General features: G+C 38.4%; 1 protein-coding gene across 3 annotated transcripts; it reads left to right on the top strand.

Annotated features, from left to right (window-relative positions):
- Positions 1 to 2,992: 2,992 nt before the first annotated feature.
- On the top strand, positions 2,993 to 20,021 carry LOC111834598 (neurexophilin-1-like). 3 transcript variants are annotated; one of them, XM_023794076.2, is made up of 3 exons: positions 2,993 to 3,040; positions 3,292 to 3,514; positions 18,339 to 20,021. In XM_023794076.2, exons 2-3 carry the CDS (start codon positions 3,461 to 3,463, stop codon positions 19,086 to 19,088), a joined length of 804 nt encoding a protein of 267 aa, XP_023649844.1. In that variant the 5' UTR covers positions 2,993 to 3,040; positions 3,292 to 3,460; the 3' UTR covers positions 19,089 to 20,021. The 3 variants fall into 3 exon arrangements, with proteins under 3 accessions (XP_023649844.1, XP_072568939.1, XP_072568940.1); XM_072712838.1 differs by lacking the exon at positions 2,993 to 3,040 and having other exon boundaries at positions 3,154 to 3,514; XM_072712839.1 differs by lacking the exons at positions 2,993 to 3,040; positions 3,292 to 3,514 and adding an exon at positions 3,994 to 4,034.
- Positions 20,022 to 22,355: the final 2,334 nt, after the last annotated feature.

Consider the following 22,355-nt stretch of genomic DNA (forward strand, 5'->3'; position numbering starts at 1 on the left):
AATTTACAATATTTTCCTTGAGACTTGAAGGAAGAGTGCGTTAACTTAACGGAAAATGTGCCGGTAATTTTCTGCCAGTACATTTTCCGTTTTTTCAATAGATTTTTTTTTTACAGTGTACAGTTAGTTTGTAAAGTACTCGAATTTGTATGATAGAGATAAACAAACAAGGCTATACATGATTATGGCTTCCATGTAAGCACACCCAATTAACAAAACAGCACAGAAAAACTTACCTTTTCATCTAATCTCCAGTGTTTCAGCAATAGTTCTTGGAGAAGTGACGTAATTCACATCCCATAATGCACTGAATTTCCCGGTAACACTGCTGGAAATACGTTGAAAGCAACGAAACGTCCCACAATGCCTAGCGTTTTACAGTACAATTCTGTAAATACACGAATACAGTAATTTGCTGGTTTAAAAATATACAGCAATTTTTTACAGTGTGGGGGCCACTAGCGGTATGAGCATTGATAAGTGATAACCAGGAGTGGTTCAGAACAACCTTACGAAATATCTCTTACAGAAGGCATACTTAGCTAAGGGACGTTTCGGAGAACACCTCGGTACAACTACGGAATGATGTACGGAACTTAGGAAAATAACTGCTTTGGGCTCATTCTAACAAAAGCACCTGCGTCGCACCTGGCGCCGCTTTGCTCCATTGTTTTCATTCTGAGTATTAAAAAATGTGACTCAAAGCGGACTCAAGAGTTTCTTTAAAGAGTCAGTGGTGGTGAGTTTGTTTCATTATGTTGTAACTCTTCAGAAGATTCCGCGATGAACCGAATGATGTTTTTTGTCAGTTCCTCCTCATCACTACTCCGAACTGCTTTTTTAGTGTCGATATAACTTTTGAGGAAGTAGAATCACATTCTCCCCCATTATAACCTTGGCAAGTATAAAGTGTTTTCGCTAAGTCTTTCCTTCTTCACTTTCTTTGATTCAATATTTCTTGTGTCCTGGTGTTATGTTCGCCTTAGTAACTTAGATATCACGTTTGCTAACTCAAAACAATTTCAATGCAACTGTTATCTACACCTATATGTTCAGTTTGTAAGAGAAAAACCAAACTTCTACCTCTGATAAAAAGCCTCGCCTCCTCTTGTGGCTGACGGTCTCTGCTTAGTGTTTCCTTTGGATGCAATAGGGTGCCGTCGCCTGCAACCCTCCTTTTCTTGGTCGAGAGGGGGCGACGTTTACTAGTTTTTGCCGGGAGTGATCCTACTCCCGTGACAGAAGAATAGGACGACCGCGGGGAAAGCATTGCAGCAGCAAATCTCATAGACTTCATCTTTTTCGTTACAGTGTTTGAGAAGACCGTAGTAGTAATCGTACTTGTACTAACGGTTGGCTACTAGTAAAATATCTTATTTTCATAAATACGTTGGTGCTGATGAAACCGTCACCTTGTGTGTGTTTACATGAGAGATGCGTACATATTCACAACAAAAATAACTTGCCACACCCTTGATATTTTGCTTCAATTTCTTGTTTTGCATTGAGCATCAGAGGGCTATACATTTGGAACAAGGTATCTGTTATAAGTAATGTCAGTATTTTTGTATGGAAAATGTGATCATAATACCTGCATTAAATTCCTGACAGTACATGGTCCTACTCTTTATGAAGGATCGCGACATATAGATGGTTAGTTGATCAGACGGTGGATAAAATGCTGATTTTCAACAAGGGAATTGATTTGGGTATGGACGGTAGGGACATGTCCCTACCAATACTGTGGGAGTAACGAATTGTTGCTACCAATATTTTAGCGATCTCCGAACCTTTATACGTTAAAGATCCTCAGAGTAGAATTAAAAGTCTAACGTTTTCTTCTACTGACATTTGTTGTGCGAAATCAAGGATGCGTCCCGATAGTGTTTCATTTGCATCCCCGTCTATTTCACCAGATCTTTAAAGTTCACGTAGGAGATGAGGGAAGAAAACCAAAAACTATTGAGACCCACCCTGATGTATGACACCGAGTAACGGTTGAAAGCCACTCGAGACGAGAATGCAGCGATTGATTTCCAGTGTAGGATAATTTGTTTGAGCGCATGCAGTGAGAATTTCAAATGATTGGCACAACTTTTGCACGTGGCATGATTTCAGTGGTTAATTCTTGTGATGGCACAGTGCACTACGCACAGTGACAAGCAAGTTTCATTCGCTTTCGCATTCAACATTCACTTGCAGCAAGTTATACTTACATAGCTCATTTGTCGACATTTTACGTAAAAGCCCCTATAGGAGGTTCCTTTTTTTCTTTCCCCAATTTTATTTTAGCATATTTCTTAAATTCTTGCACTAAACCTATTTTTTGAGTAAACTAATTTTGGCAGATCTATTGTGTAGTAAGTAGCAGATCTAGGGTTGCAGTTGTAGTGCGACGCTAAATTAATTAAAAAAAAATTCTGTATTCAATCAAATGTTAAAACTAAACCTACGCACTTGATTTTAGGGGTCAGTTTGCTAACTTTGTAGCTTGCTGCCTATAGCCTATAGTTACTGTAAGTGTTGTCCGTGATAACTTGCTTGTAATGCGGTCCTGAAACCTGCAGAAGGGGCCAGTACTTCGGTGATGGATTCCAGATCGGCACAGCAACTTCCCACTTAAAAGACGTAGGCTACTTCATAGTGAAGTATGTGTTTAACTTTGTTTTTTGAACACTAAACATTTTCTCAACAAAAATTTTTGTTATTCTAATAAAATTGATTTAAAATTCAATTGAAATAATATGCGCAAATCAATTTCCATCACATTTTAGATCGTAACTTTAACCAGCACAGTATTACTTGCATTTTATTTTATAGCCTACTTAATGTGTTGCATTTAGGCTACTTGCCTATAGCTATGTATGACAAATGGTCGACGTTATATGACACTTCTACATAGGCACAATGGAAGAGTCATTGCTGAATTTGCGATTTGTTTATTCACTCCAGGTATCATTTGTGATGATGCATATACACAGGTAGCGGGAGATGAACTGAGTGCGGGAACAAGGAAGAGAGGGAGACACGTGGAGGAAGGGTGAGGGAGTGTATTGGGGGCTGGGGGTGGGGATCTACGCAAATCTGGTTCTAGATGCTTTTGCTAGTCTTCATGAAAAAAAAAAACTAGTCACCCGGCTGCGTGCAGGTTTGTCCAGCGTGGAGTTGAAGTCAGAGCATTTGGAAAAGGATTGACACACTTATCAGGGAAATTTGAATCAGGAGGCAGAAGTGGATAATTTTTGTTTATGGGTGAATTTCCCGTATTCATATGAGCATGACGTCTCTCAGGTGATTTTGCAGGTTTCTAACCCCGGTGTTGTGCCTGCGTTGGACATGGGACCGTTATGTGGGATTGGGGTAGACACTAGAGGAGGAATTCACTCTTCCTGAACGACAGATTGTATTTGGTGACATCGAAGGCGGAGGCACGGACTCTGTGAAGCTGGCAGCTGAGAAAATGCGTTCTAGCCGAGGTTTCCTCTTGCTGCTGTTGAATGGGACAACTTGCTTGGTAAGCGCGACCCGGCGAGGGTTATGAAGTTCCTGTGGCAAACAAATATAATTATATGTGACCAAGCCGTAAAGTAATTTAAAGAAACGTAATTGTTTAAGAGACACAACACGTTGCACAGCGGTTTATTTGTTGCACCGTTGCTGTATTTAAATTGCCTATATAACTCATTGTCTCTTTACACACCGGTTCAGGTAGAGCCTATGGCTTATAGGCAAACCTTACTAAAACCCAGTATTCTACTCCAGTAATATACGTGCTTTTCATTTTACACTTATACACCAGCACGTGCAACATTTGTACACGTTATGTTGTGTTACTTTAATTGACTTAGTTGGATCGAGCGATGATTGTAGTATTTTTATTGCTCAGTGAATATTCTGGATTGAGTTTTATAATTTTTTGGTTGTTTTGATATTTTACATTTTCTTTACAGTACCTTTCTACAGTACTTTACCTCCCTCTGCACAGAAGGCAAAATAAGACACGTCACTTCGAAAAGCGTGTTGTTAAAATTCAGGTATATGTTCATATTATTCGTGATTGATTTGCAACACGCCGGTTCTGGTAGTAAATAGTGCAAATATAAGCCTGACGCGCGCAGTTTCAAATTCTCCATTCACTGCGTTAGACTGAAGGTGTTCAGTGTAGCATCGGCTGAATGACTATATTTGTCGTTGCCAAAACACATATTTTCATTGTTTATTTACGGTGAAACTAAATACGTCACTCAGATTAAATAAAGAAGTATTTTTATTAAATCACGAGCCAATTTCAATGGCTGCAGAAAATTAATGTACTGAAAATGCGTATGAGATGTTCGAATTGCCGGGTAACTTAGCCTAAATCTCTTTTAGCGTGTTTATATAAATACGTTGTAAACGTCCATTGTTGATCTTCATATGTTTTTTTTTTTGTACCTGAATTTGTGAGTAAAAAAAACGTAGCCTACGCATACACGTCTTCAGTTTCATGCTTACTCCTAATTGAAACAAGAGCCATAAGAAAATATTACTTGATGCAAGATGTATGCTCCTCTATTCACGGGTGGTGCTTCCAATAAAGTGTTTTTTACACTGAGTATCATTTTACGAGTTAACATTAAGATGAAACTAGCCTGGATGTACAGTATCTTTCAGTAATTCTTTAAGCAATTAAGTCGTTATATTACGTGTAATAGTTGAATATAAGGGGTAACAATTTAATTAGGTAATGAGAATTTCTTCTTTGTCATTATATGTGCAGTTTTCCATGCGCGTACACAATTGCTTAATACACCGCCGAATTGAAAGATAGGCCTAAATGATAATTCATTAATCTTAGGAAACTTATGCATTTGACCGCGAGCTCCGTGTGGAAACATTTTTTCACAGAAAATCGTTTATTAATAGCCCACGTGGTTTTTGACATACTTGATATTAATACGTTTACATTCTGCCGAAGGCATGATTAAAATGAAATTAAATGTACACAGTTAAATGTTAAAACGATACTTAGTCAGGTCCAATGATATCTGTGTTTATAATATTCAATAAAACACGGATAACACGTTTTCCTTTTTATGACTTGTAAGAGATTGTAAAAATGAGAAATCTGTGAGCAATGAAGACACAGACATGGATTAGTTTCTATATTCATTTTTTAATTTTATGTGATATGACGCTGCACTTAAAATAGATTTTCATAAAGTATTAGTATTTTGTATATGCTTATATTATAATTATATGGTCAAGTGTCTAAGAAAATTATCTCTTTGTGAATATCTGAAGATTGGACACCGACTTCGACATCTATAGATTACAGTGTGTGTAAGTAAAGTGAAAATGTTAAACCATTTGGAAATCCATGTTGGCTTTTATGTGATTTAGACATGAGCTGGAATTGTAACGATGGTGTCCATTTAATCATGTGAATAAAGAAAAGCTGGGCCAACCTGCTGCTAAATCAGTTTAAAATCAATCTATTTTTTAGCACATTATACATTTTTTAAATGTACATAATTTCCAGTTCAACTTTCAATGAAAATATGTTCTTGGTATGGAATGTATCTTATTTAGTCCTAGCAATACATTGTATGTACTGTTTGAAGAGCAGCATTTCTTAAATGTTAGTTGATTACTGAAATATTCACTTGAATCAAATTATTTAATCAAATTTATGAAAATTCTTGATTTTCAATAACTTAATGCATTACTGAGGAATGTAGCTACAGTTTTATTTGTTTATTTTGCTTCGTTCTTTAGTCCACAAGCTATGGACTATTGCCTGTACATTGAGTAAAATGGATCAGATCTTTACAGGTCCTGTCATTAAGCAACACTTTGGCTGTTGCTTGTCATGGCAAAATATTTTGCAGTATATAAGAGTTGGGATCTTGTGCATCAGGAGTCCCTATATATTCCATGGATCATTAACTCTAGCCTTCAGAATGGCAAAGAGTACGTCATGCCTGTTTTTTCAGGTACATACAACATACCATTTACTGCCATAAGCCATTAAAATTGTTACTTTTAATCAATATTGCTTAAAATACTTAGAATTTTATAAAACCTTCAGAAATTATGTATGAAATGCATGAGTATTTTTGTGGTCCATGACCTTGTCCTTCGAGATTAATCTGCATCTATCATGATTAACACATAGCTACATAAGTAAATGACTTTAACTAGTGATTAAAAATCTAGAATTTCAATAAATTACTGTAAAAATAACAATCCTGCACTGAGTACAGAGAATTTCAGGTAGGATGTTACTGATTTACAGAGGAACTTACTATGCAGACGTATAGTACCTATGTGCACACACACATTATGGGCAATTTTGAGATATGTTACCTTAACTGCACATCTTTGAACTGAAAGAAGAAAACAGAGGACCAGGACACAAGGATAATATCTCCACACACACACACACACACACAATTTTGTAATTATATCATTATGGGGACTCAGCATTCATTCCTATGGAGAAAACTCTAATCCCAACATGACAACCTTATACACTACCCAACCCTAACCTTAACCATATGTAATCAAATAAAATATGAGACCTTTGGCATTCATAGTTTTTTGATTGCATTCACAGATCTTTGTGAGGACCTGCAAAATGGTCCCCACAACAGCAAAAAACAGGTTTTTATTACTTTGTGGGGGATATTTGGTCCCTATAATGTAATCAAAACATAATCTCTATCTCTCTCTCTCTCTCTCTCTCTCTCTCTCACACACACACACACATACACACACACACACACACACACACACACAGCAGAGATTAGATTCAAAGCCCCAACCCAGGAGGTGTGAGACAAGAGCACTGAGTCACTCTGCCACCCCACATCTTTTTGTGCACACTTATATTATAATGTCCCAACTCTCTAATGCATGTTTGACACCTTCTATTCTTGTGCTCAAAGCTGTGTTTGATGTTATTATGCTGTTGTACCACTTTTTGGGCTAAATTCAAGATGAATTAATACACAAGTGGATTCATTCTTTATAATTAAGAATTACGATAGACATATTACTAATCTCTATGGCTCATCTTATCCCTGAAAGAAAAGATTTATGACAGTGAGAGTCACAATGTCAGGGAACAGAGGCCCCTGATTAAATACTGCAAAATAATGAACCCAATATTTGGTTTATAAGGGCTGCTACCTGTATCCTGAGTCTTTGGACTCCCAAGCTCATTTGCCTGCTGAATATTTGGGGCCATGAAATAGCATCGTGTATGATATTTCCCAGGTAAACTACTACACCTGCTTCCACCATATGCAGTGCAAAAGCTCTTCCCTTCCCATAACAACTGGGCCACCTACTTAACGATGCAAATGATCAGACAAAGGCGAAAGTCTGTGTTGGATATCACAGCCGGGCAGCAGTGACATCCTGGATCCAAGCTGACACACCTGAGGACAGGCTCATTAAGTCAAACCAACTTGAGGGCAAACGGAGGCTTTTAAATAGAAATGTTCAGGTTGTGTAGAGTAGACAATGGAACGTATGTTAATTGCGGGTGCTGCTGTGACAGACTACAAGTGTTTGGGTTTTTATGTATGACACTTACATGTGTTCCTGTCATTTACTTTCCACCTTTTTGGTACTAAAATACTGTTTTGTTTAGAGTTTGATTTATAATTACTGGCGTGTTTGTACTTTCTGTTAAAGGTTCTGAGTAAATCAAGAAATTTTACATTCCAGTCTCCTGTGTCTTATCACTTCTTTAGCCGGAACTAATGTCACTAAATAGTCAGGGACAAAGATAGTTAGGTTCTGCTTTAAGTAGTTTGAAAAAGTAAACAAAACACCTGTATTGATGAGGGAAATTGAACATCACAGAATACATAAATTGACAACAGAACAACAAAAATGAAATGAAAACAAATAGGACAATCCTGGGCTTCCTCCAGTCTGTCACAGAGTGGTGTCTGCTCTGTTCTCCATTAGAGGGGGCACGTCGACCTCAGCAGTCTAAGAGCAGGCAGTTCACAGAGCAGCAGAGGGGCACAGACAGCCTCAGTTGACTTGCCCACTCATCCTGCTGCCTGTTTTCTATGCAGTTTCAAGGTGACAGTAACAACTGTGGACCTCTGTCTCCTTAGACTGATATGTGCTGTCGGTGACACATCAAGGTTTGACCAGAGCACCTTGCATGTGAAGAGTCTTAGCCACGGTGCTGTTTGACTGTCTCATATTGTTAATCAAGTCATGAGTACCTGAAAACCCTACTCCATATAAATGAGAAGTGATAATTCATTCATTATGTAAGTGAAGTCTGTAATAACTACAGTAAGCAGGAGAGGGCATTCATTCGTCATTCCCCAAGCTAGTTTCACTCTCTGTGTAAGGTCAAATGTGCAAAGGTTCAATGTCAATAAAAAGTCTGCACTTCTAATATCAAGCCCTTGGAAAACAGGTGCTACTGTATTGATAACCTTTCAGCACCAGGTCAATACAGAATAACAGAACTACTTCATAGGAATGTGTCATAATCCCTCAAATAACTGTCGATTAAAGTCAAATGTTAAATCACTAAAATTGGGTGAATCACTGTGGCATCACTATGCCTGTATTGTCCTCTTATCTTATGAGCAGATATTGCTCTGCCCCTGTCAGTAATGTCTGTTATTTATTTATGATTTGTCCAGTTTTCAGCAGCAAATCTGAAATACAGACGGCTTGAACATACCAGGGTGGAGAAAGGGAGGTCAGGCGAATCCCTCATTCATTTACTTCCCCTGTGTCTCATTACCTATCACATAAAATTGGCCTCTGTTGCTGTGGAGCACGGAGCAGGCCTCTGATGCCTGAGCAATCCCATTGTAACCCATTTCAAGGTGCTTCTTTTCTGCTTACAGAAGAATAGCTGTCTATAGCTCAATCTCTATCCACTATTGTATTGCATCTGCTCTCCCCATTCCTTCCTTCCATCCTCACGTCACATGTACAAATACTAGAACTCATGGCCATAAGTGGAAATTAACTGGAGAACATTTTAAAATGAATTTGAGGAAGCACTTCTTTACACAGCGTGTAGTTAGAGTATGGAATAGTCTTCCTACTAGTGTAGTGGAAGCTAAAACCCAGGGTTCTTTTAAATCAGAGCTAGATAAGATTTTAGCAACTCTGAGCTATTAGTTAAGTTCTCCCCAAGCGAGCTTGATGGGCCAAATGGTCTCCTCTTGTTTGTAAATTTCTTATGTTCTTATGCTTCTACTTGCTCTCCCTCCAGTGCAAGTTGGCTGTAAAGTGGTGATATGGTAAAAGAGCATCGGTCACAGAGGTAGCCTAATTAAAATGATGTATTTGTGGCTATATAATCTATTTGCCGTCTAATCTCATCGCTTACCGTCCAAATATGGCATGAAAATAGCAATAAATTGAGTGGGTCAATTTAGAAATATTAAAAAGACTACACAAATATGCTAACAACCCTATTTCTTGAGCTTACCTTACTTTAAAAAAGTGTCCATCCATCTGTTTTCAAAAAAAACTATCTTGTGCAAGTTTATGATGAGCCTGGATCCAGACCCAAGAACTATAGAGCTACAAGCTGGACAGGGCCCAAACTCAGCAGCAGACTCAGCCATGACTCAGGCCAGTTTCTTCATGCATAGGTCAAGTTAACGCATGCAGTATTCTGATGCCCAAATGGAAAAAGTATGAACAAAGATTTTTAGTAGAGATCTGTAGTATTCTTTCCTAGTTTTAGACGAGATGATACCTTCAGATGTGACGTCGCACAGACTCCCAGAATTAAAATCAAAGCTAAAATCTAATTATTCAGTTAGTGTCTCACAGCAAAGTTGATGGAGGAGAATGGCAAAGAAACACTGTGACTTGTTCATGTTAAAAACTGCCAAACGACGTAAATATTTTTAATTGAAATATTTGTTTTATTTTATTGAAGGCTAATACTTAAATAAATAAAATGAGGATCTTTCTGGTTATTAAGTGTACTTTCAGTAATTATCATGCTTCTGTTTTTAGAGCCATTTGTCAAATAGGTTGTAGATTTAGACAGTTTTGTTATTCTTAAACATTAACCTTCTGTTTTGAGAACAATGTCATAAATAAAGGGGGCTTGTTGTTGAGCAGTGCAGAGTGAAATGCTTTTAAAGGGGCAGTTCACTCCAAAACTGAAGAAAAGATGTTTTAGTAAGGCTTCAGTGTTATTTATCCATCTAGGTTGATCTGCTGGGAGATGCCTGATTTTGGAAATATCAGCTGTAGGAATGTCGGGCGTCTCTCGAATATAATGGGAGTGAATGGCATTTTTTCTGTGGTGATTAAAGGGCCAAAAAAATACATCTGAAAAAATCAACAGCAGAAATCATGGCCCAGTTATTCAAGATAATCCACAGGCTTTGTAGTGAGCAGTAGGAACTATTTTCTTCAACTGACCTCCACACATTTCGTATCATTGGACATAAGTTGTAGCTGCTTTATTTGACCCATGCATGCAATACTATAGGCATTGTTAATTTTAGTCTTTAAGACAGCTTTTTGGAATAAATAAACAGTGAATATACAGATTATAAATTCCAAGACACTGCTTCCATGCTTGTTGTTCTTGATTGTATGATGACACCAAATTTAACCAGCTTTGATTAACAACATAACAGATGCCCTTGTAGTCTCTGGTCTTGATAGATTTTGGTATGGAGCAACATTAGAACTGTCAAAACAACTTTGAACCAAAATATCATATTACTTCTTACATTATTTTACACAACTCTACACTGATTTGCTACTAGGCTTGGTTTGTAAATTTTAGTAACATCTGAAATGTACAATAAATCTCAACATCTATTGAATGAACACCCTGATCGACCAGCTGTAAATCATATAGAACATTTCAGGCTCTAAAACTCAGTGGTGAAAAAGGACCCTTGGGTATTGTCCCTGGGCCTTGCAGAAGGTATTGCAGGGTTTTCCTTTAAAACAGCTTTCTAGTACAAAATTGTGCAAATTGTTTTATGACCAATAGGAGAACACATCTTTTGTGTTTCCTGTTCCCTTCCACTGAGTCTCCCAAGTATCTCTTGCATTATAAATTAAACATACTGTATTATCACCATCTTTACTCAGAATTTTCTCAGAATTTAGGAATGTTTAATGGAAAGGCCATGATGTTTGATCTATTCTGGCCTTATCTGAGCCAACCGCTTGCATCCCATAAGCCAGTATAAATAATTTCTTAAAATTCAATCAGCTTCTTTCTTGTGAAATTGCCTTTTTCTCTTGCTATCCTGTGGAATGAATCATTAAAGGGTACCAATTCTCCAGCTTTAATCACCCAACAAAATGAAAATTCACCACTATGAGCAAATTGAATCTGGCTGCAAGAAAAAGCAATAAAGACATGGACATTTCCAGATTGAAGATCTTTTCATAATTTATCCTGCATGAAGGATGCTTATTTATGTGTCTATAATAAGTGAAATAAATCATATGGACAAATGACCTGTAATTCCATTCATCAAATGAGGAATATAACTATCTATTGCAATTAACAGTGTAGTTAACTATACAGTCCTAAATCACCTTGCTGACTTAACTGAAAGCTGAAAATGGTTGTCTGTTGTCTTTATTTAAAATAAAGTTTCCCACATATTGTGTGTAATATGCAAGTATTCCCCCCCTCATTGTGCCCGGTGTCCTTCAGGTGCAGGAGCACCGCAAAGGGGGGGGTATTAGCATAGTTCTAAGGGGCCCTAAAAAAATCCTTCCATCCATTTTCTCTAACTGCTTGTCCTATTCAGAGTCACAGATGGTCCAAAACCTATATGGGTGCAAGGCAGGGAGCAACCAAAGATGGGGTGCCAACCCATCTCAGGGCACACCATTCGCTCACATGTCTTTGGACTGTGGGAGGAACTTGGAGTCTCTTGAGAAAACCCCACGATGGCACAGGGAAAACATGCAAACTCCAGACACATAGAGCAATGGCGGAGACTGGAAGCGTGGTCCCAGTGCTAACCACTGCACCATTGTGCTGCGTCGCCCTAAAAAATTTGGAACATAATTGGTCTGAGTTGGGGACCCAGTATGATATAGTTTCATGGAATACAAAATCTCTAGCAGCACCCCTGTTCAGCCACTCTGATTTTCTCTTACAGTCCAAAGGCAAACAGTCTGGCTAATTGAATCTGGCTGCAAGAAAAAGCAATAAAGACATGGACATAAATTGCCCACAGTCTATGACTGGATGAGGCTCAGTGGGCTAAGCCTCGGTGTCTGTGAATGGAGGGTCACCGGTTTGAGCCTCGGCAGAATGGTCACATGTCCGTAGACCCTTGAGCAAGACCCTTAACCCTCAGCTGCAGGGGCACTGTACACTGACTGACCCTGCACTGCGACCCCAAGCTTGCTCTCACCTGCATATGTGTCTGTGTATCTCCTGGTGAGCAAGATGGGGCAAAGAGAATTTCCCTACAGAGATTAATAAAGTATCACTACCGTATTGGGTTCTGAGATGATACACAATGTCAATTTCGAAATCATAGTCCAAAAAAAACTATATTCCAAAACCAGTAGGCAGTGGGTTCTAGAGCATGGAATGATGAATGAAAAAACCAAATCCCAATTGTAATCCAAAGAATTAGCAATCCAAACACTGGCAGAATGTGACTGGGTTCATAAATATGACACAGAGAAAGTCAGGAAATCCAAAACATAAGACATAGAGCAAAATGAGGCAGAAGTCATATATAGGAAACAGGACAGCCATGAAACTACTGCTCAGTATGTCAAAACATATGAAGAGAAATTAATATTCATCAGCAGTAAAACATTCATTAGTCACAGGTTTGCTAGAGGCATGTCCAGATAGGGCTGAATGGAAGCGTGTCTGGTTGCAGGTGTGACACTGTGTGTGACTGAGTGTGCTTATGGGCCCTCCAATGCACTTGTGTGCTATTCATGGTGTAGCTCTGTCTATGCCCTGTGCTGTCTGGGATACATGACCCTGAATGGGATACATGGTCAGAAGTTGGATGGATGGATGACATTACAAAAATAATATAATTTTTATTTCCGAAATTAATTCTACTCAGGAGTAATTATTTAATCATGGAGTATATCAATGCAGTCTTTGAAGTCCAAAATTGGAGAAATATGAAAATATTTGTTCATACAATTTTGTGAAAGGTAAATACATGTATACAGCTGGATACCTCATTAAATGCAAGTAAGTGCCGTGCTTTTGCGTACAATCCAAATTTATCTTTTTGGGGATAGTAATTTTTGACAATACGTTCATCATGCTTCATCAAACATATGTTTAATGAAAAAAAAGCTAGAATGCATTTTAAATATAATTTTCACATGTGTTGATTGTGTTGTTACTTTGTAGTTTAATTTTTAAAGTATTCAATCTCCAAAATTTGTTCTCTGAATGGAATCTGCCAAATATCATTAAATGATAGAGTGTACTAAATACTGGCAAAGCCCATAGTGGTGGGGTATGACCATAAAGACATGTAAGCAATGGAAAGTGATGGGATAGAAAGGACAGATTTATTAAAACACCAAGGCATGAACCACCGGCAGAGGAGGGGGCTATTTATCAGGGGAATTAATGCATCCAAATTAAAATTTGGGTGTACACATTCCCCTAATCCCCGGCACCCTCACCCCTCCCACTAATTTCCTACACTCCTGGCATGAACAAAGGAAGAGGGAACAAGGCTGGGTTTGGTGAGGACAGTAATGCTGCAGGGGAAGTCAGTGCCACACTCATCTATGGCAAAGTCAGGACTGATGGTATTGGGTCAGACTGGAGTTGAGGCTGTCATCTACCCTGGTCCTGGGGGCGTCAGAGGGATGAGATCCTTGAGTGTCAGTTCGGTGACCTGCTCCTCACTCGTCCGCCTGCTTTCCGTCTTTGCTGGTTCTCTCCCATGCGCTGGTCCCTGCCTTTGTTAGTGTCTGCCACCCGTGGGCAGTTACTGATGGAGGCGATGGAGCACAAGGCCTACTGTCCACAACTCTGGTGCTGAATTCTGCCAGGTAGCTGCTGTCCCCAGAGCTGCCGATCTTGTAAGGGCAGATGGCTGGCGCGCTGACCAAGTGGGAGTCCCAGGGGCTCCATTGTCACAAGTTAAATCACACAACTTGTATTTTCCACCTTTGCTTGCTTATTTATTATGCAATGTATGCCTAATAAACACAACATTACAAGTCACAGCCTTAGGAGAATTCAGCGGTACCAGCTGATATTCTATATGTACAGATATGCCCAGCTGATTCAAAGAACATTGGAAGTGAATAATACTTTCATCTATTTGGAATATAGCCAAATAGCTACATGAATGGGCAAAAAAACACATTGTTATGCAGGTAATGTATTTGAATGTTGGAATGCACTATACAGGTTTTGGAAAATCGATGGATGGATATGCAGTTAGAGCCCATGACCCCTGTAGGGGTAGGTGATGCTATTGACCTACTGACCTAAAATATATGTGGACTTTAGACGATTTATAGTGTCCTTACATACATCTGCCACAGACAGAAGATAAGTGTATCATTTATATAGTAAATCCAACCCGAATCCCTTAGGGACTAATTATGAGATATCTGTGCAAAACAATCCATTTTCTGGATATGTAAAACATTAAAAGAATACATACTGTATATTGTATTTGTGTGTATACTATTTTGAGAGATATGCCATTAAAATAATTATAAATTATATTTAGATATCCAGTTCCCTTTAATAAAAATAAAAGCTTTTCACACTGTAATTTTATGTATTTCAAGAAAAACAGACACCATAACTTTATATTTATATTTTGATTTTATTTAGAAACCATTTATTGTTAGACTACAGTTTGTAAAAAAAATTTTTTAAATACTTGAGATGAAAAGTAATTTGTCCATAGATGTCTCTTATTAAAAAAATACATATTTATTTACACACACACACACACACACACACACAGAGTTGTTTGGAGAATGAAACAAGTATTGATTTTAGAATAGCAGACTGTGTAGAACAGCAGACTGGATGCTTTAAAAGGAGGGTGGTTCTTGAAATCATTGTTCTTCCTCTGTTAACCATGGTTATATTGCTGCTTGAAAGATTGCACCTAAATTAACCATTTACTGGATCATCAAGAATCATCAGAACTTCAAGAAGAGAGGTTCAATTGTTCAACTGTCTCTTAAGGTTGATTCAGTTGTGGGATCGGGGCAGCAACAGTGCAGAGCTTGCTCAGGAATGGCAGCAGGCAGGTGTGAGTGCATCTGTACTCAAAGTGAAGCAAAGATTTTGGAGGATGGCCTGGTGTCAAGAAGGGCAGCAAAGAAGCCACTTCTCTCCAAGAAAAACATCAGGGACAGACTGATATTCTGCAAAAGGTACAGGGATTAGACTGCTGAGGACTGGGGTAAAGTCATTTTCTGTGATGAATCCCCTTTCCGATTGTTTGGGGAATCCAGATTGTCTGGAGAAGAAAAGGTGAGTGCTACCATCAGTCCTGTGTCATGCCAACAGTCCTGTGTAAACAGTAAGGCATCCTGAGACCATTCATGTGTGAGGTTGCTTCACAGCCAAGGGAGTGGGCTGACTCACAATTATGCCTAAGAACACAACCATGAATAAAGAATGGTACCAAAACATCCTCTGAGAACAACTTCTCCCAACCATCCAAGAGCAGTTTGGTGATGAACAATGCCTTTTCCAGCATGATGGAGCCTTTGCCATAAGGCAAAGGTGATAACTAAGTGGCTCGAGGAACAAAACATCAACATTTTGGGTCCATGGCCAGGAAACTCCCCAGACATTAATCCCATTGAGAACTTGTGGTCAATCCTCAAGAGGCAGGTGGACAAACAACAACCCATAAGGTTTTACAAACTCCAAGCATTGATTATGAAATATTGGGCTGCCATCAGTCAGGTTTTCGCCCAGAAGTTGATTGACAGCATGTCAGGGTGGATTGCAGAGGTCTTGAAAAAGAAGGGCCAACAATGCAAATATTGACTCATTGCATAAACTTAATGTAATTGTCAGTAAAAGCCTTTTACACTTATGAAATGCTTGTAATTATACTTCAGTATACCATAGAAACATCTGACAAAGATCTACAAACACTGAAGCAGCAAACCAATACTTGTGTCATCCTCAAAACTTTTGACCATGACTGTAGATTTATATATCATGCAGTTTTTGAATTCCACAATCCCAAAGAAGTTTGAGACTGTACACTTGTGATAGAGATTTATTTGTCAGCCATGCTGGCCTCCTGCATCTCTGATGCTATGGTCTGGTCCTCATACAATGGGAAAATGTGTGACATGCATGCATATAATAGTTGACATATGTCAGAAAAAAATAAACTAGCCAAACATTAACATAACCATATTATATATACAAAGTCTAATATTTAATCAAAACCAGGATAGGTACATGGATGGAAGGATGGATGGATGGATGGCTGGATGGATGTGATGTAGAAGACTTGCCTTAGTAGAAAATTAGAATTAGTGGCTTGGTGCTGTTGCGTTCCTAGGTTCACCTTGAGTAATTAATGCTATGCAGTTCGGGATTGAAGTAAGGCAGTTAAAAGGCTGGTCAGGTAGGACAGAGCTGCTGTTTATATTCTTATTAATGCAAATGAAGGCACAGGAGCTACCACACAGTAACACCAACTGAGACTTTTTAAAGTGCGCCCTGTAATGGCTTTTTAGAATATATATATATATATATATATATATATATATATATACACACACACACACACACACACATATATATATATACACATATATATATATATATATATATATAGCAGACAAGTGATGCTCCATGCAGTCAAGGTCAAGCACTAGTTGAGCTTTATGCTTATGGTTGAGGAAAGGCTTCGAGATGCACAGTTTGGGCAGTAGATACTAGCGGGAAATTCAATGGGGGCATGGAGATTTTATCACATTCTTAACTGTGGCAAAATTTAGCTGACATATGTGCTGGCATAGATTAAAATCAATACCATTACCATATATTTTATTCAATAATAAGAAATAAAGGAGAAAAAAGGGCCATTTTCAAGCAAGACAAATTTGAGATTTAAAAATATTGCTGCCTTTCAGGAAGAAGGTTTTTGTAGATTATACCACGCTAGTGTTGGAATTAATTCCATTAAGTTAGACACTTTGTAACTCTTGCATGGATTCAGGTGGAACAAATCTTTTGATAGCCCTTATTCCTGGAAATTCAGTTCACTCGAAATGTTCTCTTTGCACTTGAGGGATTTTTCATGCACCTGCAGAGGGTGTCTGTAATCTTTCACTGCTACTTGTTAAAAAAAATCTAAATGTTTGCTCTTATCATTGTGCTCATAAATTTCCACTGTGTCAAGGTGGGAAATAATTGAAGAGTATGAGGGAGTGAGTCTCTTTGGGGTATGTGTATTTTACAAGGACATGTTTTCAGTAGTGGTTACGGAGCATGATCATAAAGTGTTTTGAGTGTGCCCAGTATTGTTTAATTGTGTCCTGTGGAGCATGTATTTACATATCAATGTATTACATACAAGTCAAGTCAAGTTGTACATTACGCAACTTTGGACCAGGGCTATGCAATACGTCTGACTGTACATTGCCTCAGTTAAGAAATGTACATGTAAACAGCTTACAGTAAAATGACAGTGAGTGTAGTACACAGTGTAAGGCAATCCCTCCATTGTTACGTGAAACCAATGCATAAAGTGACTGATAAACAGATATCAATTTATATGGTTCAATGAAATTCCAGTCAGGAATGCTGAGGTATAAGTGTGCAGATACACTCCTACAATGGAGATGGGGAAATAATTCCTCAATACCTTAGGAGTGAGGATGATCATTTTGGGGTTCATAATTCATGTATTTAAAGATTGGTCAACATTGCTTCCTTTTTTGTCTTTCCTGAAACCATCAACTCTTTCAAGGGTAAAAAGTAAAAGGAGTATTAAAAATAAGCCTGTGGGCTGAGAGTTTGGAAGTCTGCCAGACTTTGTACTCTGTTGAGCTCAGTTCATTTTAATTATATCCTGAATAGCCGTGGGTGCTGTGAAGGTTAATGAAAAAATACAAGCTGCAAAATGATATAAGTTTGCAAATTTTCGCTGTGAAGTTTCAAGTCTAGAACAACAGGAACAAACACAACATCTCATTAGTTTCTGTACTTTCTCATGAATTCACACATTGCACTGCAAACTCAGTGGCAAAGATGAAAAAGGCTTAATAATACAATTTTTATACACCATAAGATAGTAAAAGAATTATGAGCCAAGATTACATTTTTTCATCTTGTTTTTGTTTTTCTTTCCACACAGCTGACTCTTGGACAAGAAGACTCTCTGAGGCACAAAAGCTCCCCCAGGGATCAGACAAAGCCTATGGGCGTCGTTGGAGAGCAGAGCCTCTCACCACTGGGCCGCTGGATGCTACATACCAAGAGTCAGGCAGCTAACAGCACAGAGCTTGAGCTGCCGTATCATTCTCCTGTGCCATTCTCCAAGCAGGAGTTCTGGGAGATGCTGGGCAGTGACCTGCAGCCTGATTCACTGTCCTCACGGGTTAAGCGCCGGCCAATTGTCAAGACAGGAAAGTTCAAGAAGATGTTTGGGTGGGGTGACTTCTACTCCAATATCAAGACAGTCAGGCTGAACCTGCTGATCACTGGCAAGATTGTGGACCACGGCAATGGCACCTTCAGTGTGTACTTCCGCCACAACTCAACAGGCCAGGGCAACATCTCTGTCAGCCTGGTGCCACCAGTTAAGGCCGTGGAGTTTGACCTTGAGCGCCAAAGTGTGGTCTACCCAAAGGACTCCAAGATCTTTAACTGCCGTATTGACTATGAGAAGGTGGACCGGAACAAAAAAACATCACTCTGCAACTACGACCCATCCAAAACCTGCTACCAGGAACAGACACAGAGCCATGTCTCTTGGATCTGTTCAAAGCCCTTTAAGGTCATCTGCATCTACATATCCTTCTACAGTACGGACTACCGCCTTGTCCAGAAGGTCTGTCCTGACTACAACTACCATAATGAGATGCCATACCTCCCATCAGGGTAAATCTAAAGGGAGTATAAAGGCAGTCAAAGGCGCAAAGTTTCAGAAACTAGATGAAAGAAACTCTAAGGAGGGCTCAGGGAATTGTATTGGAGGGGGGGCTTTTATTTCACTAATACTGAAATCACAAACTAGAATTTTACTTTAATGATCTACTCATGAAAACCCTTGTCCTTCTTAATATATACACATTCATATGTGTGTGTGTGTGTGTGTGTCTGTGTTTTTTATTTTTAAAAGGCCTGCGGCTGGTTTTCCCTTTCAACAGTTTGTTCTAAGAATGTTCTCAAAATATTCTCATTCCCCAATGGAAAGTGACTAGGCCCCCATGTAAGTGCATCGAGACTGAATCTTACCCACTGCTGCCCTACATTTCAGCTCTGAGCTGCAATATCATAGCACACCTCGGCAGAAAGGGCTGTCCTACTCAAGGACTTGGACGGAGGAAAACCTAATGTTGTTATTTTACACATTCCAAAATCAAAATCCATGTACAGGCCTTAAGAGAGAAACACTAAATATGTCTGCAGCTGTTCAGTCCATTTAGAATTGAAATTTTCTGCTTCTCCTGGACAATAGGTGCTCCAGTTTAGTTTGCAAGAAAATCAAAGTTAGAGATAAAAATGTTCAAGGCTGTGCTATACTGCAAACAAATTATGAGAAACAACAGTATCCTTTCACTCCGACACAAGGTTTTTAAACATTCAGAAGAAAGTATCCAATTTGAGTTCTACAGTAAGCACCTCATCTGTTCTCTGTGTAACAAGATTTTTTGACAGTATATCTGGTTTATTTTTTTTAAAAAAAAGCTAAATTTGTTATCATAATTTGAGAATTCATATCAAGAAATCTACCTTTGCTTTTGTGGTCAGCATTCTTCATTTAATAATGGAAAAGTGTTCAATTTCTAGTTAAAACTGTGCTATTTGCTATAATTTTACCTTAAAGTATTTCTGAAAATGCTTAACTGGTGCTTAAATTATATATATATATATATATATATATATATATATATATATAGTTTTGATTTTGAATATTTATACATGAAATACTAATATAAGTTGCAATCTAAAAGCCCCTTAATGTTTTTTTCAGTTACCAAGTAATTTTGTAATCAATGGAGGACTTTACTCCTACATGATAATGTGATGTGTGGCAAAAAAATGCGTAATGATTGCAAGATAGCCTCTTTATTAGTGGTTCAGTTGGATGAATGCTCGACAGAAGTCTGCCACCTATTGGCTAAAATTTTTAAATGTTACAGAATGAAGCACTAACTGTTCAGAAGCATAAATAATTCGCACAAAAACTCATGTTCATTTGGCAGATATCCTGTGCAAAATTTTAAAAGCAAAATGTGAAGCAACCAAACTCAAAATAACAACAATGACAAGTTATTATTATTAATTAAATGATTATGATTATTGTTATTATTATTATTATTGTTATTATTTTGATACACCAAAACTGATCATGCTTATTGGCCAGCTAGATATGTTTTCACAGGTCATGAAATATCTATTGTGTTTTACTCATTTATACACTGCAGTCCCCTATGGGCAAGTTTATGGAAACTTAGAAAGGCAACTTCCTGCCAATTTTGAAGGACAAAAATAAGATGCAGCAGGGTTCCAAGGTTGGTACCCAAAACACTTTGGGATGCTGATGACAGCAAGGGTGGAGAGGCTTAGCGTGAAAACATGTTTGAGCTCAATATTTAATTCTGAGATGTAAAAATTTGCTATTGATCTGTACCTTGCAATAGGCATTGATCCGGCGAGAAAAGTTACCCCAGTCATTTATATAACAAAATTTCACAGGTTTTAAAAAAATGCCACACTGTTGAAACATTACATTTTTGAAAGGTTAACTATTGTTTTATACACCTCACTATAGCGAAATATATACCAAACATTTTAGGGACCATCATAAATGTTCTTATTTTTAAAAATCAAATATTATAAAAGGGAAAATGTATTTACACGCATAAATAAAATGTACTTTTCCTATGTTTAATCAGAATAATTTAGTCCTTTGCTGTGGAATTAAATTTCCCTCTGACTTCGGACAGTTTCTTCAGGTGCAAGGTGTCTACATCCCTGGTACAGAACTTCCGAGTTTGCACCCTGAGCTCCTAGGTGTGCCCTTGGCTGTCCTGGCCTGCGTCTGAATCCAGCTCTGACAGATTTATCTACCTTCCTGCTGCTCCATGTAAGGCTCACCTCGTACTATGAGCAGAGAAAAGGCCAACTGTTTTCACCCTGGATCTCCAACAGAAGGTGTCACAGTGCTCTAGTTGACAGTGCGAAAGCTACAGAACAGCGCCCACCCAGACTCACATCAGTAGATCTTTGTGATTAGTGCCAGGGCTTATTGACGTTTCAGATCTGGAAGCCAAAATTCTCCATGAGTCTGTATCTTCTCTCTGATCCATATAAATACTAAACATATGTTCCCATCAACGTGAAGCTGCCATATCCTTTCAGACCTTTTGGAGGCAGCAGTGTCGCTCGCAGTTTGAGAGGGCACATTCCTTGGTCTGTGGACATTGAGCATGTCAACCAGTGATTTTTAAGGAAACACCTGAAAGTGACACAGTGATCCCCACAAGAACATCCCCAGGAATACATCCCCACAGTGAAAAAACTCATATATATTTTCCAGAAGGCTGGAATTGGATAGCATTAGACTGCTGAGTAACTGCTGAAAAATTGCCCCTTCTTCACTGTCCCTAATCAGGGGAGACACTGGTGCCCCAATCAGACTATGCTTTCTATCACTACAGTTGTGGATACAAGTGTTGCTCACTTCTACAGGCCCCACTATGGACTGGCTTACGGATATACTTTTTGAAGTGCAGGATTATGCTGTTCAGTTAAAAAGCAATAGAACAATGTATGGTTCGAAATAAAGTTCTATTTAAAATCCACTCTACTTCTCAATCATCTGTCCAATTTACTCAAGTCTCTTCTTGTAGAGTGCATGTGGTGCAATTAAGACTATGTTCTTAGGATGAGAGTAACATACATCTGGTACTTTTTGCTTTACCTGGGTCTTTGTACTATTGATTTCATCCCTATTATTTATATAGCTTGATCAATAAAAACAGTCTTCATTCATTTATTTCAGGAGCAGGCTTCTATGCACATTTTAGAAATGATGCACAACATAATGACATCAGGCGTAATTTTGTTGATGAAAATGTGGAAAATATGGCCTGATGAAGGGTTTTTGTGTGATGATAACTAAAACAAAAGCATGACTAAAATA

This window comes from Paramormyrops kingsleyae, chromosome 5 (assembly GCF_048594095.1).
Source record: "Paramormyrops kingsleyae isolate MSU_618 chromosome 5, PKINGS_0.4, whole genome shotgun sequence".
Lineage (NCBI taxonomy): Eukaryota > Metazoa > Chordata > Actinopteri > Osteoglossiformes > Mormyridae > Paramormyrops > Paramormyrops kingsleyae.

Excerpts from the sequence above, each read along its gene's own strand:
- LOC111834598 (XM_023794076.2), top strand. The coding sequence starts at position 3,461 with ATGCGTTCTAGCCGAGGTTTCCTCTTGCTGCTGTTGAATGGGACAACT. Across the intron at positions 3,515-18,338 it reads TGAATGGGACAACTTGCTTG|CTGACTCTTGGACAAGAAGA; the intron begins GTAAGCGCGACC and ends CTTTCCACACAG.